This window comes from Pleurodeles waltl, chromosome 5, assembly GCF_031143425.1.
Source record: "Pleurodeles waltl isolate 20211129_DDA chromosome 5, aPleWal1.hap1.20221129, whole genome shotgun sequence".
Taxonomy (NCBI): Eukaryota; Metazoa; Chordata; class Amphibia; order Caudata; family Salamandridae; genus Pleurodeles; species Pleurodeles waltl.
This window is the reverse complement of record NC_090444.1, coordinates 1,144,887,485-1,144,913,004: the sequence shown is the minus strand read 5'-3', so window position 1 is coordinate 1,144,913,004 and position 25,520 is coordinate 1,144,887,485. Positions and strand designations below refer to the sequence as shown.

Sequence of the window (25,520 nt, the reverse complement as noted above, 5' to 3'; positions counted from 1 at the left end):
TACTGGGCAACTTATATTGCCAGTAAGTTCACATTGCTTTGCATTTGTGAAAAAGAGCATGCATGTTTGAGGATTATTAATGTGGTGGGCAAAGAATTCCACTCCGCTGGTGGAGTTTGCAGTGTTTTGCCCACTCCGCACTTCACCCGGAGCACAGAGTTCCGAAAAGCCCTGCGAAGTGACGCGAGCAGAGTTTTTACTCTTGTACGGCTTACCAATGTTAAGTTGGTGAGCGAGAAAAATTGCTATGTTGGAGAGTGCAAGCGAGATTTCTGAATGTGGGCAGTCATGGCAGGTCACACCTGCCCACGTTGAGAAAGCTGCAGCTCGTGTTGAGGAAGCTGTTCTCGAGGAGAAAATCTACTCGAACGGCAGAAAGAAGCTAGTGCCCTCTGGTGCTCTGCATGATGCCGTTCATGCTGATTTTACAGCATGGGAGAAACTCCAATGATACTTACCCAAACTCCACCGCTCGCGGAACTCCAAGTGGCGCGGTGGAGGTTTTTGGAACTTTGCACAGCCAGTGGAGGAGAACTCTCCAAAATTCACTAAGGTCTAATAATTAGCAACTCTTCATGACAAAGGCCCCTGGTACTCATACTCAGCTCAAAATCATACACTTCACTCAGCATAGGTGCCGTCAGAGGGGGATGCTATGGATTGGCAGAGGGAAGAAGAAAGCAAACCTCATCCCTCTGCAGACAGCACTGCCCTGCATGTCCTTGTTGTTATCTACATTCCAGTCATGACCACCCCAGTCCCTATAGAGACACTCCTGGTTAGGTCCACCAGATTTTGAAAATCAAAAACTGGGAAGTTGTACAAATATAGAAGACTGCAACTTTGCATTGACCATTCACAGCACTCACCAACAGAGAAAACACAGAAAACGATGCACTAAGGGGTAATTAAATGCAAGTTTTACAACCAGTATCATCTTTGTTCACTAAATCGCTTTCTGGCAAGGGCTTCTAACTAATCCTGCATAGGAACACAAGAACACTTGCCTCATTCTGTGTTCAGTGAGCACTCACTGAAAACTGGGTGTGCTACATTTACTGAAATCAGCTGGGACAAATAGAAAAGGCTGGGGCATTTGGTCAGCCTACTCTGGTTCAACTGAATCTCACCCTAGAACGTCTTGCTGGCTAGATCACCTTATTCCAGAGGATTTTGATTTAACTTCAGAGCTGCTTTGCATCCCATTCACAATAGTCGTTGGTGCCAGAAACAGAAATTGCCTGACAAAAAACAACATTACAATAACCTTAGAGGCACTGTACATTTTATAGCTGATGTTGGATACTTAGTAAAGTGGTAATGCATACAATATGCTCATGTACACTCAGTGATTTAAACAGAAATACAGAAGTGCTGATACGCGCTGTCTAGAGTACTTGTTTGCTCCTGGGAAGAGCCGGTACTCTTCTATTAAGTGTGTTTCGCAGTGATGAGAAGTGCGGGTACCCAACCTTTCCAATGAAAGAAGAGCAGGTACTCGGTAGCGGACTGTACCTAGCCATTTAAAGGACTGTGCACATTTCGACTGGTGATGGAGAAGAGGGTGTGTACAGGAAAGTGTAAGAGGTTCATCCGAGTTCATGCAAATGTTGATCCCTCTCACAAAGTACTACCTTTTGAGACAGTCACATGCTTTTTTGGTATGCCCTTGCTTCACTTATCTGAGCATCTCCCTCAACCCGGTATTGACCTGGATTAAATTGTGCAGAAAGTGAAGTGCACAATTAATGTGTATAGGAATAGTTACTTTGTATGTGAATTATTATTAGTAAAATATTGTTCGGATAAATAATGTGTAATGTACAGAAGGTTTCAAATGCTACACATTTGTGATGTATGTATGAAACTAGGAACATGGACATAAACCATCATTACATTTGCATGTATGTTATGAACACTGGGTCCCAGTTACAAACCAGTCAGGTAGGTAAACTATGAAATATTCGAATCATACACACACCCAAATTGTTATACAATTTCCAGGGATTATGGCAAACCTTTGTAGATTAGTTTTTAGGTTTGTCGATTTTTGTGAAATTTAAGGAACCTCTTTAAATAAGTATTTTGAGGCTAAGGCTGATGAAATCAATGATCTTTACTCCTCCCTTTGTATTAATATATCTAGGAATATTATTTGCAAATAGAGGTGTGGTAATTTACTGTTAAGGAAATGGGGCAAGGCACGTCAACGTGCACAATGTTAATCTGATAAAGATTATAGTGCCAAAGCCACTGAAATTATGTGATTTTGTAGTTGCCGCATTTTCTGCAGTTAAGGATTCGCCACATTTCCCACATAATCCACCATCCCCTGCATAATCTGGTGTAGTGTAGCAGAATGGGGAAGATTTTAAAAAAATGTAACTCAAAGAGATCAAACCGAAGGCCTTAATGCAAAGGTTGGTCATCTTTTAGTAACTTTTTATTGTAGATGGATGTTAAACGGGTGCTAATACGGTTAAACCTTTACCCAGACAGTGTTAACAAGTGAAAAAAATAACAAAATTAGGACGTGATGCGATCACAAAATGTACTGCATTAGGTTGAATAGCTTGTCTTCACTTGCCGCATAATTTTGGCAACGCTGCCACGTAATTTTGTTATCCCCTGGCACATAATTCCCATGGCCCTGGTTATTGCTAATTTATTTAGGAAAATAAACTCACTGATTGGACAATCACTGTCCCTTCGTGATGCATGGAGTATGTAGTCGCGCTCTATTAATAAATCAACAATGGCCGAAAATGGAGGAAGCATATTGTATTTAATGTGGTGTCTTCCACAATGAAACCATCGACTTTGTTCAGTAAAACAGAATGAGAAAAGTAACAAGTGAAAGGAGAGCCATGAAGATATAGAAACAGAGATCAAGAAAGAGGGGACAGGGAGAGGGGATCCAAGCCTAATGGAGCACCATAATTGCTTGTGAGTGCATGAGTGAAGGTGGAGTGTGTGATACATATACATTGTGGTGAGAGGGAGGCTGAGCAGAATAGGGGAGTGACAATGTAAAGAGTGGGAGGGAAAGGCTGAGGAGAGGGGGGTGGCCAGACTAGACACAGCAAGAGGGGAAAAGCACAAGAAAGAGGAAGAGAGCACCTAAAATGAAGATGCTGAGGGCGGAGTTCATGGAAGGACAGAAGGAAACAGAAGAGAGTTAGAGGGCAGAGAGCTGAAAGATACAAAGCACAAATGAACAAAATAATGACACAGAAGATAAAAAGTGAAAAAATAGAGAGCAGAGAGAAAAGAAAGAAAACAAACAACAAAGAAGAGTAAGCAAGAGACACTCGGAGACAGCTACAGAGAAAGAGCAGGTGAGAAATAAAGAAACAAGACGAAGATGACAGTGAAGTTCAGAAAACTAGAGTATTTTCATTCTATTTCATGAGAGGGAGAGAAGAGTAAATCAGTGGACATGTGGCAAGTAAGAGAAGGATTAAAAATAAATAAAAAATAAATCAGAGGAAACACACTAACACGGAAGGAAATAGTAGAAATCAGCCATGCTTGACAGGCAGTGTAAGCCTATCGTCCATCTGACAGTGTCCAGTCTCAAAAGGATATTGGTTTCCTAAAAGTTTTCCCCTGAATGCAAATTGTTTCTAGTAAAAAAGAGGGAGAGAAAAAGAACCTTCAGCAGTTCGACGGCAACATCCACCATCTTGGCAGCCATGTAGCTTGAGCAGTTGTCCCCATAACAGCTGCTCCCTGTAAGCCCATGGCAGGTGGCTGCTAGTAGCCCCCTACCACTCACAAAACCCTTCTGAAAGGTTGTAGATCTCACAGCTTTTAATAGTCCAGAAGGTTTCATTTACCCGACAAACTTCTTCCAGGGTCAAAGTTCATTGTCCCGCATGAACAGTCTTAGGATAACAAAATAAAATATACAAATCGAGTTATTTTTTAAATATACAGTAGCTATCACACCACTGGCAAGAAATAATTCACATCAGCTTTAAAAAATATTCACAACACCAGAATTTAAAGTAAAGAGCCCATGTGAGCTTTCACTTCAGCTGTCCATAGTACAGTTAATAACGCTTGTCCACTTCACAAAAAAGATCCATCCGCATTTGTAGCCATTAGCTTTCAAAGAAATCACTGCGGTCTCTTTAAATGCCGAGTATCTGGGCTTTCCTGGCCGCTTTTCCAGGGCTGTCCTTGCGGTGGATAGTGCATGGGTTCTGCCTCAGCTTCTCTGCACCTATCCGGGTGGCGTGGCGCTCAGGAGTGTCCTTGCTCTGGTGGCAATGCATCCAATCCATTTCCCTTTGCAGCTCTGCGGGGCGAAGCTCTGTTTTTGGTTCAAAGTTTATCAGGTCAGCTCATTAGGGGTCCACCACAGAAGGAATAACGTCGAGCTGCAAACCAAGACCAGAAGTGGTTACAAACCAAGAGCACTGCAGCTCTGACAGTGCCACCCCCTCAACCAGGTCAGGACCGCCACCACCAGGGACAGGGAGTCTGAAAGGAGGGCCGCTTAAAACCAGTAAAGATCCTTGCTCTTATCCTGAGGCTGCAAACCTGAGAATGTAAACAGGTGGGGGAAAAGAAAAAAGGCACAAGATGTTTAAGGACAGAGAAAGGTACACATAAGAGATTTCCTGCAAGAAACAGAAAGCTAGTTTGTAGCAGCAGAGCATGGAAGTAAGTCAGCAGAACAAAGAGAGAGCAAAGGAAATGTTAAAAGCGGGAGAAGAGGAGCCCGCTGACTGCTGCGCGTGACCTTGAAAAGGCGCACTGGAAGTCATCTTCACTGCAAGCCCTTCCCTTTCTTGTCAGGGTAATTATTCCCCGAAACAGGAACCCTGGTGCCTACCTAAGTATCAACCACAATAAACAAGACCCTTTCGTGCAGAATTTTTAGAATAGTTGTTTCTCCACCAACTAGCCACACTGCAGGCCTATTACAGGGCCATGCATTATCTGTTGTGAAAGTCAAATTACATAGCTCTAAGTAGAACAGCACAAGAGAACAGGAGAAAGAGGATCCCCCCCATCAGTGATTACCAACCATACCCCAGAGACATTGTATATTAGAAATAGAAACAGGAATTTTAAAACTAGTGAAAAATTGAAAAACTATTCGAGAAGTGCACACCACAACCACAAATAACTTGATGGGATTAGAAAACCTCATGTGAGGGTCTATTCTTCCAATATACCGAGAGTGCGCCATCTCTTGTAGGGCACTAGCACCCCCTTCCCAGGTGAGAAAGGGCAGAGACCAATTCACCACCGAAATTAAAAGGCAAAAACCCTATTTTAGTCTCAGACACTTATTATCTGATCGTTGTGTTCCCTCCCAGGTATAGAAAGTTTAGAAATGGTTGCTTGACAAATGTATCAAGATCCTGCTAAAGTCGGTATTGAATACCACCAAGTTACCCCATGCCTGATGAAGAGGAATACAGGTATCCTAGAGCAAAGTTCAGGGTCTCTCAGTCCAACAAAGCCAGTGAACGTCCAGGACCAAAAGAGACGAGAGCCAGTACTGGACCCCTGCAAAACTACCCCCTTCCTCTAACAGGACAACCGATATAGAAGGGAGACAGAGAAATCAAGGAGTGTCAGCCGTGCTGCCTTTTAAAGAACACTGAAAACAGAACTTCGAAAAGTGTTTTTTTTTAGGGAAGTATTGGTTTGCCTTCCTAAAGGAGTGACTGGGTCTCAGTGAGGCAATACAGAAGAGGATCCGGGAGGTGAAAGCCACTGTAGTGGAGAGAGCATTCCTGCACCAAACAAAGAACCATTTTGTATATATTTGAGGTAGCACTGTGAGGTAGGTAGTGGGTTCACCTAATACGAGAGTTCAGTAAACTAGAATGAACAAAAATCAAGCAGAGAAGGAGCCTCCTCACAAATGATCAAGCCTGATGCTAAACCAATGAGCTGTGGTCTGAACCCAAACTAGTATTGTTTGGCATGGCCTTATTTTTTCTACACCTCTTACTGGCTGGCTCTTAACTTTGCCATATATGTGTGTCCCACATGATGAACTATTTAGCACATTGTATTAATTTTTCCCCTCCAGCATTTATCTGTGCCCATCCCCACAATTACTCACCTAACTGACCTCAAGGATCTGCTTTTTTCGCCCCTCATTGACCAGACCTTCCTCTCTCGTAGCAATCTGCTATTCCCACCCCATCACAATGTTTTGCCTTCACACTTTTGAGGTTTTTGGCATCAATTTATCTGCTGTAAAGCCTTGATTATTAAGACAAGTCGTATGCCCTAAGAGGTTAATGATCAATCCCGAACATTAATTAGTTGGTCACAGAACTTGATTTCATGGCTCAATCACAGGAATTCAATTGGTGCCACCTCAACAGCTAGTCCAAGATTGTAATTAAGATATCATGGAAGCATAATTATGAACACTGTACATCCCTTAATTACCCATAGACTTTAAATACCAAAGATCATTCATTAGCATAACTAGTTTATTAATGAATGCATTGAGCTAAATTAATGATCTGTTGAGATTTAATTATTTTTTTCAAACGCTCATTGGTGATTATTAGCACACCATGAAGTACTTCAAACAATGCCCTCAGAATACCTTTCATTATTCTGGAAGCACATTTATTGGGTTTATTGCTCTAGACCTTAACCAATTAGTGAACTGAACCGCACTGATTTTCAAACTAAGTAGAAAATTTGGTGCCCAATGTTTGTAAACTGTCCCAAGAAAATGACCCAAACTATTAAACATGCATTTGCTGGAGATGACTCATTAACTGGAGGCTACTTACTTATTTTTCAGACACATAATGAAGCAATCAATCAATCTTACATCATTTACAAATTTAAGATGATCAATAACTACTAAAGAAATACACAAATGTGTATAAAAAGCACATGAACTCGCATCAAATTAATCATAGTTCATTAATCATTCCAACAGGCCATTGCTTGTCACGGATATTTATAAACGGGTTTTATTTCAATAACTTTTCTCTATTGTTTTTAAAGTGTCTTGCTAGATTCACTGCCGCCAGATGTTCAGACTCTTTAGGCGGCCCTGCTGATTTTTCATTCCCAGCTTATTAGCTGTTCTAGCTCATTAATTGCTGCAGCTCATTACATGTCCCCAGCGGTTAGCCAATGAGGTTCTCGTAACCACAAATTATGCAGAAAAGGAAATGTGCATTCATGTATTTACTGGCTCTTGAGGATTTTCCCAGTTCATTGACTACATTTTGAAAATCATGATTCATTCATTTGACCCAACTCATGAAGCGGTCACAGAGGGTACTCCCTGCCCTAACTGATCCTCTAAGCCATTGGCCCTCCTTCACATTCCACTGGGCTGCAGAAATTGAAGCTTTTATAGCACAACCAATTAACACTCAATAACCAGCAGCCCCCACTCTTAATAGAGTCCCAATGTATGCAAATTTAATTGTGGAAAGCCTTCATTTTCGACTGGCTTCAGCTCTCAAGAACCTTCAAGAGCACACATGCACTAAATTTGCACAATACTGTCAATATAATATTATAGTGCTCCTTCATTATCGTCAGCTCAATAAATGTCCTGCTAAATCAAACTCTACAAATTCACTTTTGAAGCAGGTCCTTATATACCCCTGGTACAAATATATTGGTAGCATCTCAATATTAGCCTACAATGTGTCTTAATTTGTTCCAAAAGCTAATTATTTTGCCCCTATACTTGTTGGCAGCTGACTCATACTGTAGCTAAAAGTAATTATTGTGTACAACCCCAGTAACTAACCAAACAAAACAGTTGGTATAAAAACTCACTAATTGATTATCTTTAATTACCCATAAAAAGCTCATTTTTGCTGTTATCTTATCACTTTGACCCAGCTAAAGAATTGCTACCAAGAAGATGGCACCAGAAGCTTAATTTATCTCAGTCATATCTAGAGATGAATGACAGCATTCCTCCTGGCTTTCGCTGCAGACATATGGTTGGTTGAGGTTAGAGCTCTACAATTCTATTAGATATGGAAATGCATAATTAGTTTGATAACCAATTCTAGGTCTCAACTCTTAAACTAGCCATCAGCAGGCCATTAGCTGTTGCAAGTTCATCAGTTAACATGACCAACTCATTAAAATTGCTAAAAGGGTCTTAATAGTCCTTTGCATTTCATGGTTTAGTTCAGGAATCTCATAGCATGATCTCAGCTAGTCAAGATTCCAAAGACTTCGCCTTGGAAATTAAGTTACAAGACCCAGATCAAAAATCAATGTTACTATTGCATTAGGATTACCAGTTTGATCTTGGTTGATTAATTGGTCCCAGTCTGTAAACTGATAACATTACTAGTTACAGAAAATCATGTGTGTGTTTCTATTGGACAAGAAACTATCACCTTCAGTTGAGTGGATGTACCAGGCTCCTCTCACAGTAACCTTGAAGGCAAACAGATATGAAGCCAGAGCAAGACTTGTGATACCCCTGCCTATTTCTCAGATTACAGAAGCCACTCACTACTTCATCCCTGACCTCAAGAGGTCCCCCCTTAACTTTAGAGGCAGCCAATAACAGATAGGCTGTGGCTACATAGGTGGGGCAGGACCTCTGTCACATTTTATGAACGCCTACCGCCCAAATTTAGCTGCAGCCTTAACAGCAAATTTAGATTGCATTATCCATCTTCCCCAACACAAGGGCATGAAAAGACATGTCAGCAGCTACATTAACAACGTTCATTCATGATCACAGTGAAGGTTATTTCAGATTCTGAAGCATGGTTAGGTGAAAAACATGTAAGAAGATGTGGCACTATGACAGCGAAAACAGATGGTAAAAGAATGAGGAAGGAAGAGTAAGTCTGTCTGGAGAAACACCAGGTTTGACTGATGAGCAAGGATTTTAATGGAGGTGGAGGAGAGCCTGACGGACAACATTTGGCCATTATTTCTGCCTCCAGTACAACGCCCACACTATGCGAACATTATAAATCAGACTGACAAAATAAACCATCGATTTTATGTTATCTCACCATTTGTCCACCTTTCTCTGCAGCCAATATTCAAGCTAATAATCAATTGTTTCAATATATGTTGTCAATGATTTAAATGTTAAGAAAAATGTTCTTCTCAGCTATTCAAATAGAACAATTACAGATCACATTTTATTGACCGAGCCATTATAAGCTCCACTGATAAGACAACTCTACTTATGGGGGACTCTCTTGCTAATGTACCCATAAATGGACTCACCAGCAGCAAGGTGGAACAGTTGAGGACTGCATTTGCTGGTGATAATGTGATAGCACTTTTGTGTCCTTACCTGTGTCTACATTGAGACTCATGTCGCCCGGAGGCCCTGGGAAAGAGCCTGGTGTTGTCCATGCAGAAGGCTCACCCTTCCCCAGATCACACTGTGATGTTCCCGGTGGGGGTGGAAGTCGGTGTGGCCTTACAGAGGTTGGCACCAGGAGGGAGCTGTACCGAGGGTCAAAATGGCTGCCGTAGACCTCATGCATAGAGGAAGGACGCGTATAGGCTGCACTCTGTGAGCTGAGGGAGTATGGCTGGTGGTGATGGTGATGATGGTGGTGGTGAGCTGGGTGGTGCCAGGGCTCTGGGGGTCCCTGGTGCAGATGACTGTGTAAGGATGCAGCAGCTGCAGCAGAGTATGGGTCAGAACCAAAAGGCAGCTCTGGGTGCGGACCAGTGAGTGGACTTCCCAAGGATGAGGAGGGCACCGAAGGCTGGTAAGTGCTGTTCCAGAAGGATGGAGGGAAACTTCTCTGGCTCATTGGGTATCCAGAAGCATCTGTGGAAAGAAGTAAAGGGTAAGCATGAGATGAAGACTTTTCTCACCTTTCATAACATGTTTCTACAAAACAAATAACCAACTTAGAGAAGAATTCAGTCCAAGCAATCTCCTTTACACACGGCAGTACTGGACTACACAAACCTAGCTTGCCTCTCAAACAAAACAGTTGTCCCAGTGCACAGTTTAAATTGTGTACTTCAATCATCAATCTATAGTTTCAGGATAGTGGTTGCACTGAATAAATATTAAATAAATAATAAATAATAATAATCATAATAATAATTAATAAATAATAGATGCAAATTATATTCTGTTTTAGGACTTTTCTGGCGCACATGATAAATTATATCTGATTTAGACCCTCCGCCGCTGACACATTGCTTTGGCGCAATCCAAAGCTACAAGTCAGTCACGAGGCTGCTTAGAAAAAATCTGGTAATTTTGATATTTGGAAATGTTGAGTATCATATCTTTGTGAACATATAATACTGCACTGCTATTTCAAGAAATATATGAAATAATGAGTCATCCAACAGAGGAGCACAAATTGTAAAATCGCAGTAATCCATTTCAAACTCATTCTTAGGTATTTCCTTTATTATATAATAGGTCGACCACCTTTTGCCCCACACTACCACCCGCAACACAATTCATTTGTCTCCCAATTCCACACTATCCCCCATTATTCTCTTCACAAATACCAAATAACCATGCATCACCCTTCAAACCACACAGCAATATACTTACAAATGGGAAACAGCATTTACAACGCAGCCGTTACCAGGCATCCATTACTACACACATGCCTTTACCAAGCATGTCTTTATGCCAGAAATTTTTATCACACATATACTTTTACCACGCATGCCTTCACAACAAAAATGTAAGTATTTTGCAGGTAGGTGGGTAAGGGTATTTGGGTGGCAAGGGTAACTTTAAGGTTTTAGGATGGGTAGGGGTGTTTGGGTGGCAAGGGTAACTTTAGGGTTTAGGGTGGGTAAGAGTATTTAGGTGGAGAGGGTGTTTTTAGGGTTTAGGTTAAGACATAATTTATGATTTTGCAAATCACTTATAACTTAATGACAATTTTGTCCTAGCAGCTCAGCTTCTCTCCTGGAGATTCTTCTTGCGAATCCAATCCGCCTTGCAGGGCTGGTTGCTTCAGCTACACACCTAACTTGTTCTTGAATTAAATAAAATGAACACCTCAGGTTGATTTAGCACCAGTTTTAGAAAGCTATTACCTAGGGTACCTCAGTTTCAAACTTTAGACAGATCAATGCACATAGCATGAAATAAAACTAAAGGTTTTGGGTAAACGTTTGACTAAGCCTTGCACATAGGTGGAGCGACCGACCCTAGAATGGTGTACCTTATCAGTACATGGGTGTCATTTATGGGTCACCATGGGTTACTACAACTCCTAGCTTGCCCCTTGCAACCCCTTGATCTGCCTTTGAGACACCTGGCCTTGGAGGTGGCACAATCAGTGCCAGGAACACAGTAGTAGCCCGTACATATGGACGACAGCTAGGGCTCCACTATTTGTTTTCTCTATTTTTTTATTACACTAATAATGAACAATGAAGATGGAATACCATTAGCTGAAAAACGACTTTTCCTAGCAGCTGAGATAAGCAAAATAAATGCTTTCAAATATATGTTGTGTGCATGCTTGCAGGTGTGTGTGGGTGTGAATGTGTGTTTATGTGTAAGCATGTGTGTGTGTGTGAGAGAGAGTGAAACTGAAGGTCAGAGGGTGTGCGAGGTCACTGCTGCTACCTCTGGCATTTTGTTGAAGTGATGTTTATGTGCCAGTGGCATTCATGTCTGAGTAGTACTCCAGGTGCTAAAGATAAAGTCAAGCAGGTTGAAAAAGTTCAATTATGCCATTTTCCACATTACACTACAGATGCTCTCGGCCAACAAAGCCAGTGCCACAGTAAATACAGGGTCAGATTTTCAAAGATTCATATCACTTTTTTTGCTGCAGACCTGACAAAGAATCCTTTTTGGTATTTGCAAAGTAAGGCAAGGCAGCGTGTGGCCCTGCTTTGAGAAACTATGTGTCAGGTAAGAGTTGCATGGGTGGTGCATGGGCATTCCTGTGCATCCACAGATGGATTTGGATGCAAACCCATAACTACAAAGAAACATAGACAGTGATTTGAGTCAATATGATGTATCTGAATTTGGTGTAACAATGAGAACTATCTTTGTCTTCGTTATTTCTTTGCCTTCTGCAGCACACATACAAAGAGGAACTATCTGCAAAGAATTGTTTTTTGTGCAGGAAGGTACAATTTCCTGCACACACAATATCCTGACCTTAATGCAGATAACCTTGCGCTATGGAGCAAGGGTGCCTGAGTAGGTGTTAGGCAGGTGCAATACGCCAGCAGAGCACAACTGTGCCATTTGTTTGACGAGGCGCAGTGCTGCTCTCTCCCGTTAATGCAGCGCAGCAACTTCACTCCTGTCAAATCAGACAGAAAATCTTTGAAAATATGGCCCGCAATTTGATTTCTGTTGTGGAAGACAAGCCAGTTGCACACTTGCATAATAGGAAGAAATCTCAGTTGGTTAAAGTTCCTGCACCAAAGATCCTCCACACCAAGCAGTGAAATGCTGGTCATAGAGACTTCCGTACTTCCCAGCATGATAAGGGAGATGTTTTTAACAAATATCAATAAATGACCCCAGTAAAGTTAATCTAAGTGTTAACTGTAAGGAAGTACAGAGGACTCAGATGTTCACTATCATATTCCTCTCTGTTTGTGAGTGGGTGGCAGGATCTAATCTGTCCATGGGTCTTGAACAAACATGTCCATTTGACTGATAGTAGAGCCTGTCAGGGCATATTCCTCCTTTCCCTATAATAGCCCATCCACACTGCCACATCCTCTGGTATCCAGAATAGACTTCCAACAACAGATCAAGGCAGGAGCGCCATATACCCACTCAACGGCTGGTTTTACGTTACAGCGCCGGAGACAACCAGGAGCGACTCGTCTATATTAAAACACGGGTTGACTATTCTTGGTTTCTTTTTGTTTGCAAGATTATTTTGAAAACAGGCAGCTTGACAGGCGCAGTGTCTTAACACCTGGTTTTCATGACAGCCAATTTGACATTGAAGATGAGCATGCACTCAGAATACACATGGGTCCATATCCCTCCGTAAGGACTGCAACGTGTGTCGGAAGAGTATTGCAGATAAGTGATAAGGGTGCAATAGATTTACCATGGAGGATTAATCTTTTCCATAGCACATTGTCATATTTAGTCATTTGCATTTCTACAGTGGCAACTTAAACATCATGGACGTGGCAGGCAAATAAATGTTAATGTCAACCCACACAAGAGGAAAACTTTAAGTTGACCATGAAACCCAACCTTGAAGCCTACTTCTTTTAACCAAAAGCATCATGAAAAATTGTATTTACATTACACTTTTCAACAGACATAATAGTGAACCAGGCACAGTAGCCCTTTTCCCATAATCCCAGCCCAAAACGAATCATGTGACAGTGGCATAGTGGGTACAAGGCTCAATTCCTGGACAACAGCCTTCACCAGAGCGTTGTCCATAATTCAAGAATCATTATTCACAATTGAACATCTGGCTTCCCAAAAACCAAGCTGGCCCTCAAGCTACACCTGAGCATGGACTGTAGTAGTCTGGCCTATGTAAACCCTAAAGGAGGCTTTAAGAGGCAGGAGTAACCAAACTTTGTGTGTTCTGTTTGTGTTCTTTAAGCCACTCCTGCTGCTAATCTCTCATTTTCTTTATGAGAGTCAAAACTAGCCCGCAAGTCACATTTTCAGTTAACAAATCATGTCAAGTCTATGTTCCCCAAGACCAAACTCGCTCCTGGACCAGATCCCCCAAAGACAATACATATTTGATATAGATGGTTTGAGATCCCTTTAATTCTCTTGATAATGCGATTCTAGGCATCTTACATACATTTTAAACTCCACAGTTACAGGCTCCGAGGAGGCTACATCTTTTGCATGTAGGAGAGGAGATTGTGTCCACTGTATCAGGTCTGTGTGCAAAATAGCTCATTTGGCTTACATACAGGTAAAAAGTTAACAGGTGAATTATTCAAAAGGGGCAAGAGCAGAAACAGTTTTCTCCGGAATTAGGAATTACTCCTGGTAGAATTCCCTGAATGTAACGGCATGCGGACATCTGGGTATAGGGAACCTGGCTCTGCAGAACAGAGGACAGTGGTGCACCAATGACCTACCACTGCCCACCTCAGTCTACCTTTCCACCACTGAAGAATTGAAAGTAGGAAAAGGGTTTCCTCTCCTGTTCCATCAATGGGTCAAGGCAGAACACTAGTGGTTTCCAAACTGCCTTGGATAATGGGAATCCTCTGGTTTTCCTCAGCCCGTATTTATATATTTCCTGCAAAACATCAGTGCATTGTTTCACAAGCAGAGTCCAGGAGCACAATTGACCAGTTAATCTGTGGTCATGTCGTACAATCTTCGCTAAATTGAGAGACTGTTCCTCACTTTCACAATGACGTTATCCTAAAAGTGTGACTAGTTTCAGGAATAGTACAATGACCCTCAGTGAGCAGGTATTTATTACTCCTATAATTATAACTTTTTCACAGCTCAGTGACTAAATGTTCATTGTTCATATAATTCAATGCTGCTCTTTCTGCGTGGTGATATTGCCAATATATAATTATGCGAAATATATATGTCATCAAATAACCTCTGGACTTTTTGATGTACTTATTGCTTGTTTTACTCACAGCTATACCTCAAGAAACTAACTGGCAAAATTGCAAGTACGCTTGCCATTTGAAGCCCAAGCTTGGAGGCCATCTAGATCTAATGACAGGCAAAGCCCCATTTTCAAAACTTATTGAATAGGATGATACAAGCAGACCTCAGCTTCCGGACATCAACATTCTTCAGGAAAGATTATGTATATATATCCTTAGTGTTCTATTCTAGAGTTTTCATTAAGGAGGGAGAAGGTGCCTGGACAGGGGGCACCCAGAAAGAACAAAAGGAACGACCTATGAGCTAGCATCGATAAACCATGTACTGTCTGTTGGCTCCAAATGTTACTATGTTACTGTGAGACGGATGTTAGCCCATTTTGTAATTGAGTCTTAGACCCGATCTAAGGAGACAACAAATACATCTTTAGGAGTGTAATTATGGATTTATGTAATTATGGAATTATGGAGGGCATTTAATAAAGTGAGGAAGGGTTTATGATTAATTTGATTTGTATATTTGTGACTAGTTATATGTTCTGTGCATATCAAGTAGGGGTAACATTTTTTTAATGAATTCACTTACTTTTTCGAATTTACCTTGAGCCTTTTCTGGAGGAGGTAAACAAACCCATCAACTAAACAGACCAAGTTAGGAAAATTGATTTAAGAAAACCCGTTCCAGAGAATTGTTACATATAGATATTATATATACACACACACACACAAGGAGTTCTGTGCCCATACAGAGGAACAAGGCGAAAGCAGAGTTACGTTGTAAGGCCATGGAACTCCGAGATAACTTGTAATATACTTATAACGTACAGAAGGAGTAATTTTTCTGTATAGTATATTCCTTATAATACATTGTCAAACTGTACACCTAGACAAAAACCACTTATGTCCTTGATGTGGTGCTCTTCCATTTAAATTACAATTACTTAAAGCAAGGAACAAATAAAACATGTTGCAATATATATATATATATATATATATATATATATATATATATATATATATATATATATTATATTTGTACACACACACACATGCACATACATATCCTTTCTGCTTATCACTGTTCATCTAGAAAAACAGAGCAGAGGGAGGAAAGGCCAGGCTTTGTTTTCGCGTCTTAAAGCACAGCTTTAATTATGCTTTGTGGCCTGCGTTTCTCCTCGGTTTTTTTGCTCTGCCAAGGGGCATCGTGACATCACAACTCAACTGTAATAAGTTATTATTGAACGCCTAGGTCATTTCTTTATTACAGATGGCTAGGGACGTTCAAAAGTCGACTGCAGTAAGGATATCAGAGGCTGGTATGCAGGGTTTGCAGAAGGCTTCCAAACATATTTTCATATTCAACCTAAAAGGGGTATCTATAATTTTACATATTATCAATTTCGAAGAGACTTATGGTGAGCTTGTCAACGTGATGACTATCTAGGATAAGTGCAGAATTTTAAAGACTGGTTGGTGACAACACATTCATTTGAGCGTTTGAAGTAGATTTAAGGTCTAAATCTGCATCAGGGAGCTCGTTAATGAAACAGTGAAGCTCCATCCAGGTAAGGGAGACACTGCTTTGTAATCATCCATGCCTCTAGTCTCATTCACCAATACAAATGGGGATTTTAAGAACCAATCCAAGAGCACTTTATACTGAGAAAGGACTTATGGCAACACAGCATACATAAAGTCTTTGATTGCCAACACCCCAAAACAAAGACACAAAGCACACTGAGGCAGGAACAATCAATGACAGTGCGGAAAATAAATCCAGGGAATGGGAAAGAAAATTCTACCTCAGGAAGAAGAAAATACACATCCAGAGAAACAGAACATGTACCAGCACCGAGACACAGAATACACTAACACCTGGACCAGGAGCACTTATATAACGTGCACACGTTTAGCCATGGTGGTTCAAACAAGGAAACATGCAGACTGAGTAGAGAGACTCTGGTATGTGCATGGACAGCCAAAAGCAAACGCTGTAGTTAGAGGCCACTCTCACAAGGAAACATCAATATATGCATCAAGGCCAAACGCCACTGACTATGGAGGACGAAGACACGTAATGCAGGTTATAACTGAAACACCGAATGCCCACTGATCACACTCACACGAGTCTGAAGAAAGGCCACAAAGCTGATCTCACATTGGGAAAGGCCACACGCCTCAGACAACAGTCTGCAAGCAGAGACACATAACAGAGCCAAGAGACCAAAAAGTAGTGTTAGTCAATGACCACTTCATCACTAAAATAACAAGCTTCTGCAAACGAGGACAGCCTTGGTTGTGTTGTATTTACGTCCCTCGTGCATTGAGCGCACAGGGCCCCCATGTCATTTTGGAGGCCCTGGGGAAGAAATATTTTGGGGGCCTTCCTCAGAACAACTGTGAACTGTATTACCCATTTTCTATCAATTCAAGCCCCGTGATGGCAACTGATAATTTCTTTAACTTTGAAAACTGAGAAAGAGAATTAGGGATGAGATTGAGGAAGTTAATTTTCAAAGGGACCCCGGGCAATTGCATACTTTACCAGTGCCTTAAAGCGGCTCTGCATGGGTCCCTGCCTTGGCTGTGTTATCGAGCCGTCTCGACCCCAGCCAATGCACAGGGCCAATGAGATTCGGAGCCTCCCCAGGGAGTGAGTGGACAGGGCTGGCTCCTTGTATCCCTTCACACCTCCCCACACCATTCAGTCCACTGAGGCCAAGTGGAGACCTTGAGATTCTTTAACCCCAGCCTTCAACTGTCACACTGGCTTCATCAGTGACCAATCATGAACGTTTAGGCTGTGTTTCTCTGCCCCTGATCCCGGAGTAAGAACACATGGATGCCATTCAGTGCACAGGATCCCTGAGGTCAGTGACACTCCGTGTCTTGGCTGTGCTCTATCAACTTTCCATCCACCTACACCCCCAACTCCCTCACCCACCATCACTCACAATCAGTGAACTAGGCTCCCTGAGCTTATCCCAACACCCCTCTCTACATAATTCCGTGCGCCACCGAGACTGAAGGCCTGGGCCTTGTCTGTGTGCTTTCACCACACAACGTATTCCCATTCAGTGCTTGGACGGCCCTGGTCTGAGACTGGCCTGCCTGGCATCACTCACCTCTCCAGGCACCGGCGCTCCTTGAGGCCTTGGAGCTGCTGGGCGAGTAGCTGCTGGGCTGGCTCAGGGCCCGGCTGAAGTGCTCGTCCACCACGGAGCTGATGTCGCCCTGGAAGTAGGTGAAGAGCACGCAGCGGGAGCTGAGGTACTCGGCCTCCGGCGGCCGCTCCTTCTCGGGGCTGCACTCCTCCTCCTTGATGCTGGCCGGGGCCTGGCTGGAGAATGAGTTGCCGCTGCTGCTGCCGCTGCTGGCGCTCTCTGGGGCCTCCTGCATCTTCGAGTAAAAGGCGAGCTTCTGGGGGGAGAGGGAGAAAATCTTCCAGTCAGCACCAACTTACAACAGAAACAGTCAGCAACGCGTGCTCAAGAGCCACGGTAACACCAAAGACAGTAACATCTAGGCCCATATTTATACTTTTTAGCACCGCGTTTGCGTTATTTTTTGACGCACAAGTGGCTCAAAATTATAAAATACAATTGTATTTTGTAATTTTGAGCCGCTTTTGGGTCAAAAAATGACGCAAATGCGGCGCTAAAAAAGTATAAATATGGTCCCTAGTCTGAAAGCACGCCTTCAAAAAGCGGACTGTAGTCTGTGTGGACAACAGTGATGGAAAGAAGGGGGAACCCGCCAGAACCCAATTCCTGTAGCCATTTCTGGAGGATACCCAAGGAAATATGCTGAATTTCTTCTATCATTTTCAGACATTAAGACATAATTCAGCAGTGCCTGTGTGTTGCCTGAATTCTCTTGAGAGCAACAACCTGCAGGCAGGGAGGGGGCTTTCCTATTTTTATTTATTACACGCCTAAAACAAAGGCCTGATTTAAAGGGCCATTGCCCCTTCTTTTGTTAAGCTGACATCTTGCCTGGGAACCAACTGGAGCCTAACACCTAGATGGAAGGATACAAAGGTACCCAGCTTATCACTCCAAAATTACTTGAGAGAAACTATGACTTGGAGGCAGGTTTTTTACTTTGTTCAACACACTGTGTTAGAGATATGTCTGTACTGTAACAATTGAAGATTTATCTGTATGAACAATTACACAAATCATTAGATGAATTCTTTTATAGCGCAACTCACCCTAGTGTAAAGGTGTAAGAGTGCTTTACATCACAAGCAGGGGCACAATAAATCAAATCATTAAAGTGTGTAGATCAATGTCCAAGAAATGCAACGTAAGACAATGAGGGTTATAAGGTATAGGAGTCGTATATCATCCATACTTGTAGACAGGATATGTTAATAGTGAATGGTCAGGGAAAACACAAAATCAGGCTATAAAACCTAGGGAAGTAATTGTGGTTTGCTGTATTAAAAAGACTATTACTCCCCAAAGGAACACCTCTATGAAATCTTAGAGCAACAACCGATTGAGAAAGAAAACAATACGGATCTAAACCCAAGACTTGCAGTTTGCATACACCTCCTTGAGGCTAGTAAATAGATCAAAGTACTATATTAGAAGGGATATAACTTATGAACTGGACGTAACAAAATGATCTCAGTGTCAAAAGCAGTAGCCCACCCACCTATCCACATAAAATACAAATCTGTGATCTGTGTGTTAGATCTTGTGCTTTGCAGCAGGCGCATCAACCCTCTATGCTACTACACAACTCTGACTGGACAAAATCACTGAACTCTCCAAGACCTGCATTAACCACTAGAGTTCTCTTATACTACTATGCAACTCACTCAAAATTGCTTGAATAGATATACTGTCATTGTTGTCAATTTCTTTGCAGCATATTTTAAAATAAATATACAAGTTGGCTGACCGCTTTTCAAGCTCTGCCTTTCGTGACTCCACCCCTTCCTCTGCCACAACTTCACACCCAATTAAAGAGTTCCTGGTGTAAATGGTTTTTTTTTAAGTCCAGCACTGGTGGAAACTGAACATCTCTTAATAAACACACTGACAAAACCTGGAGAGTATTCTGCTATCGATGTTACCTTACCTGTCCCACTTCACTCCGCCCCAGAAACCCAGCCATTCATCAACCCATCCATTCAACCATAACTACCACCCGCCCGGACATTCATCAACGCACTCATCCTTCACAAATGCCCCTCGACAAGTCACTGGAAGCAGAAATACCCAGGGAAGGTTTCCTGCTGCAGTGTGACACTAACATTTGGTTTCCAGACAGTATGGCCCTTTGCAGCAGAGTTTGAGGAAGGGAGCGTACCTCAGACTAAAAACATCGCCTTGTGCCCAGTCTCTTCGTTGCCCCAAGAGTTTAATTTCCAAATAGTAATAATGAGTACAAAACAAGTGTCCGTGCCCAGTGCTTTTCAAATGAGTCCGTCACCGGCACTGCTGAACGTCAAAGGTGCCCAGTCTCGGCTCCACCAGATGGCTCTTTTCCTTCCACTTCCGTCTCTTTACCGCGCTCTTTCAGGTTCATTCTCGTGCCTGGTTGCTCCCCGTTTATCCCTCCACATCTTCCTTTCATTTTCGCCCTTCTGTGGCAAAATTTGATGAGTTAAAACAAGTCTAGGTCCCTTAAAACAAGCGTGGGTGCACACTAAGGGCATAAATTAAGCGCCGTGGCCTGCAGAGATCGTTTTTGTAGGGGTCTGGGTTTTGGGGACCAACTGCGATACAAGATAATCTTCTGTCCATCTTTTTACCACAACTGCCACTACTGATGGTCCTTGGTTATACAGGCCGTCGCTCCTACTGCGCTCTAGGGCACTGACTGACACTGACTGCAATAAAACAACCGGATGCCTCGTTTTTAGGGCTCGTATGCCCTGCTTGGGGTAAAGAGCCGTCCTCCTGCACACCGTCTGGAAAAACAGTCGTGGATCGGACCCTCTCCTGTGGCTGCCCACCCACGGACGCTCCCTGCGCACAGAACTGCAACCTTCACACTAAAAAGCTTCCCGAGCTCCAGCGACCGAGCGCGAAGTCACCACAAGCTCAGTGTAAACGGCGTTCGAAGCACTCCATCTGATATGCGCGGGTTATTAGATCTTATCCGTTCAAAAACGCGCAATAGACTGCATTACGCGCATTATTGCAAATAAGTGCGATTATTTTTCTTATTGCACAAGCACACATGACTCAGATATGTGCATTACAACCTGTTTCATAAAACGCTTGCTCCTGGCGTGTAGATGTTTCAGAGCGGTGCACATACGCGACTGTCTTACTGTGTAACTTACTAGTCTTTAGTATGTCGACTTTGGAGCCATAAAGGTGGAGTCGTCCCTGCTAGGAATTGAAGGTGTAAAATGTAGGTGACACTAGTACCGTAGCGGGTGTGTTAAGGTCCTTGTGCAAGGAAGGGAATGGTCGAGCCCCTGACTGCTGTATGAATTATAAAATACAGCAATAGTTAATATGCTGCGGGCCCCGGTGCCACTGCACCTGCTGCACCAAGAAAAGGTACACCCCTGTCTGACAACCCGATAACAGAGACGGGCTGAGCACTGTGCCATAGTGTTATAAAGCATGCACACAGATACAAACGCTCAATCTCATGCTCCTTGCACGTTGTTGTCAAGGTTAAACCGATGCGTCAGTTCCGGACGCTCAGCCCCTCCCTTCAAACCGCGCATCTGCTGCCAGCTACTGCCAGAGCTTCAAGTGGATGATCATTTGGCTATGAATAAAATGTTCATGATAGCGTAATATAGAGTTTACACGTGGCTCTTGCGTTGCACGTGACAACAACTGCACTGCAGTCCTGTATGTCACAAGAGACTGCGCAGCCTACACGTTGCGAGGACGGGGCTCAGGGCAGCCCAATAACACATTGCACGAATGCTTCTCACCGATAACTAGTGCAACACGATAGTTGTGCGTAGTGAGCTATGCAGGATGTTTATCTTAAGACAAACAGTGCAAACAAATAAATGTCTTCTTTAGCAAATCTGTACACATGCTGTTTTGCTCTGGGTTGGGGTTGGGGCGGGGGGTACAAACCTTCAGTGCACTAGTGAAAAAAGTGATCTGCTAATAAGATCATCTAAGCTACAAGTGTCCCTGAACACCCAAGGGCTGCTGCAGGGGGCAGCAAGCAGTGCGTACTTTGTGCAAGAAGACACCGACGTTCATTTTGAAATGACCGGAACTCATTTTTCATCAGACGTCGACTACGCTTAAGCAGAAAAGAGAAATGGCGATGAAAAGAAACCTAACACAACAGAAAGTGGGGAAAATGGAGAACTTGAGGGTGAACCTGATATAAAGAGACAACGTGTGCAGGGGTGAAAACAAAGGGATAACGTGGAATACAAGATTACAAACTAGGCAGCTTTTGTATTCAGGAACTCTGGCATTCCGCAGCTCCGGGTTTGGGCTCCTTGGAAAAACTCTTCGCCCCATACATTACTTTATTATTGTGCTCATGTATCTTATAAAATTAAGAACAGGCAGCAAGATGAAGCGGGCATAGTGCGTCGGCAGAGCGCTGAGATGCCAACAGAACCACGGGATGGGCTTCCGCTTATCTAGTGATTGGCGCCCAGAAACACCTGAGGGTTGAATACAATTCTGTGGGAGCAGGCCTCAGAAATATGAAGTTGCTACATACATTTGAGACCGAGCAGGCAAAGCCATTTATGGTGCAAAATGTCTTGGGGGAAGGGGGGGGGGGGGCGGGCATACCCCGTACCTCCTGTCACTATGGTATAAATGTATTTTATGTACGAAATGTGACCGTTTCAAAATAGCAGTGACAGAAGTTGATCTATTAATGCACAAGTGTTTAACGTATCAACCTTAGAAGGACGAAGGGCTGCGTCGGTTCTGTCAGGAGCCACAGATCATCTCGCGTCGTGTTAGAAGCGAGCCCTTGACCGGCCGAGCCCAGGAAGCAGGTGACAGCGTACCTTACGACCCCCAAATCCCTCCTTTCCCCCACTAGACGAAGCGTTGCGCCTTGAGGAGTGTGTGATGCTATGCGAGAATTGGCACGCTCTGACTGTCAGTGACAATGATGTCCGCTGTGGAAAGAGCACGGCTTCCCGGAAAGAGCGAAAGGCGTTTCAGAATACAGACACAAGTCACGCATTTTGCGTTGGATGCACTCTACGCGTTTTTCTTCAGCGCGTTTCCAGCTGGTTGAGCTTGTGCGCACTTTCATCTATACACGACACTAAAATGCTTCCACGCTTGCTTTTAAGTTAAAATTCCCTACTTGTTGATACTAGGTTTTATTTGAGGCTAGTGCAATAAACTAGCAAATCGTCCACGCCTCAAGTCCACAAAATCCACGGTCCGCACTAATTGTGCACCAGAGCGATGCAGATGTAAAATGCTCTCGGACAAATACGAACACGGGATGCGTTTTCGATCTCAACCTACAGCACTATAACAAGACTACGGAGGATCAACCTGAGGCGTATACCGGCAGGGCCAAGGAGTTAAAAGAAACGGCGTTAGTTTGAAATTTGTCATCAAGAAAACGAATTTCGTTCACCCTGGCTAATGCTTTCCAGAAGCAGCACAGGAAGGAACAGGTGCAGAGTGATGCACGGAGGGTCCTGCAAACTGAGAGCTCAGGCCTTGCCGCGATCCAGAGGAACACGTGCTGAGGTTTCACAAAACACAACTGCCACATAAAAAGCAGAGAATTGCACGATGTCTTCAGTGGCGCTTCGGACGTCGCTATCCGAAGTGAAGCAGTCCTGTTATGTCTACGCCGATCATAGGTAGGGAGACGAAATCCGCAACGCGCATTTTTCTTATATACTGTTGATCAAACAGGTTCACTCATAAACAAACACGTGCCAAGAACTTGTGAGCAGCGACAAAGCGTTGCCGCACACGGATCAAACGTTTGTTGTACCAAAGTATCCATTATCTTCATTTAAGGCAAGGTGGTGTCATGACCACAATCTCGGTTTTGATGATGGCCTGCACAGCATCAAGAGGAAATAGAAAAATGCAACAGCGAGCACCACATCCCGCCACCAATTCGTCTAACAAAGGTTTCACGTGTGGCTGTATGATCGATGTAAATAAGGCAAGTTCCTTTCTAGCGCTCGCATGAAAGCTCTCCTGTCATACAGCATTCTTGGCGCTATCATCAAGTACAATCCATTGTTAAACATTTACAGAAAAGACGAGCCTTTGCAACCCCTCCATATGCCAGGGATGCCGCGCACGAGCCTTCCAGACGGGCAGCGTCCGTAATGTTGAAAGCTTGCGCGCAAGAGCCGCGTGAGGGGCGCACGGGTGGGCGTGGTGCTTGCAGTAAATGACTCATTAAACAGTTAGTAACATTATGCAATGTAATCAAACAAGGGCCGTCCCTCTGGGCATCATAGTGGCCCACATAAACACACACACAATAGCAATGAGAGACACGAGATGTTCGAGAGCAACAAGAGAGCAGCTGTCACACCCACACCCACCTATAAACTACATTGCGAAGGGGTGCTCTCAAAATTACAAACACGACATGCTTTCAGGGAAAAGGTGCTCTAAACTATCCGACAATCTGATTCAGCCTACAGTCTGCCAAGCTAGCTATATGACAGACCTGCATGTCCATACAAACACCCTTAGAAGGAAAATGAAACTTATTCATTATTCACACATCGCCTTTCTTTCCTTGATCCCTCTAAATTGCTAATATCGCCTTAAGCAGTGCGATCAAAATTAATGCAAATGAGAAATTAATATTTCTTCAAATGTTGGTATGTATACCTAAATAACGGGGAGTTACGTACCTGGTGGTATGGGCTATAGGCTGCTGCAAAGTATGGCTGGGGTGGACCATAAACCTGGTACATAACATCCAAACAGCTCATGGCTGGAGGCAGCTGGTATTTTCGTTTATGTTCTTGCAACTCTTCCTATGCAGGGGACAGGCGGTCGCTTCATTGGCGGCCGGCAGCCCTAGACCATTGCGGGATAGCGGACAGGTGCAGACGGTGGTCCGAGAGTTTCCCACACACACGCTATGTATCTCTTCAGCGCAGAGGCCAAGCGTGGTCCCAGTGGAGCAGCCGCGGCTCTGCACTCAGGAGGCATTTAAACCGCACGCTCTGACGTGTGACGTCACCCGAAGGCCGGGAAAGTGGATGAACTGCGGCCAATAAGAGAGCGAGCCGGGACAAGCGCGTGGCCTCTGCCTCGAGGTCTGGCTGTCAACGTCGCTGAATAGTTTCTGCTTCCCTGCAGTGTTGGAACCTTAGACACGGAAGAAGGACTGGATGTCAAACATTTGAATTACTGACACTAAAAAGTGCGTATAAAGCTCTAGTGCCGTCGACATATCCTTTGATTTACAAGGTTCGTTTAAAAACGAAACTTATGTTAAACATTTGAATTTCCTATAGTTTCCGACAAAGATGACGCAAGAACATTTTAAAATATGTAATTGATAAAATAATTCCTTCTGCTTAGTTTTTACTGAGAAATCGCTGTGCAGCATAATTTCAAATCAATTTGCAATGCTGATGCATTTGCAACTTATATTAATACTATCTTTTCGTTATCGCAGCAAATATCCACTGGATAAATATGGCCGTTACCAAAAGGTACATTGGTGGATGTACCTGCATGAAGGTGTCCTCGCAGGAGTCGCTGACCCTGTACTACCCTGCAGTGCTCTGGACATATGGTAAGCAGCTTCCCAGGGGGTGACAGAGTACTGCCGTCCGTTCAACAACTTCTCGTAAATAACATCTCGTCCGACTAAAGAGACAGCTTTTACACAGGGGGCGTGTGCCGAGAGTGGGCAGAAATGAAGAGGGTAGGCGCCCCGCAGCCACCTGCTCTGCCCCTCCCGTAGTGCCCCGTGCACGCACACCAGGCCACCCAGGGAAAGTAGGGGTTGAGCCACGGGTGCGGGATAGCATGCAGCTGCTGCAGCACCTGTCCTAA

The 25,520-nt window shown here is 43.4% G+C and overlaps 1 protein-coding gene across 3 annotated transcripts; it reads right to left on the bottom strand.

Annotated features, from left to right (window-relative positions):
- Positions 1-2,766: 2,766 nt before the first annotated feature.
- On the bottom strand, positions 2,767-25,319 carry VGLL2 (vestigial like family member 2). 3 transcript variants are annotated; one of them, XM_069235367.1, is made up of 5 exons: positions 25,193-25,319; positions 24,362-24,824; positions 17,667-17,958; positions 9,296-9,784; positions 2,767-4,548 (listed from the first exon to the last, which is right to left on the bottom strand). In XM_069235367.1, exons 2-5 carry the CDS (start codon positions 24,440-24,442, stop codon positions 4,505-4,507), a joined length of 906 nt encoding a protein of 301 aa, XP_069091468.1. In that variant the 5' UTR covers positions 24,443-24,824; positions 25,193-25,319; the 3' UTR covers positions 2,767-4,504. The 3 variants fall into 3 exon arrangements, with proteins under 3 accessions (XP_069091468.1, XP_069091467.1, XP_069091466.1); XM_069235366.1 differs by having other exon boundaries at positions 2,767-4,385; positions 17,667-17,961; positions 25,193-25,317; XM_069235365.1 differs by having other exon boundaries at positions 17,667-17,961; positions 25,193-25,316.
- Positions 25,320-25,520: the final 201 nt, after the last annotated feature.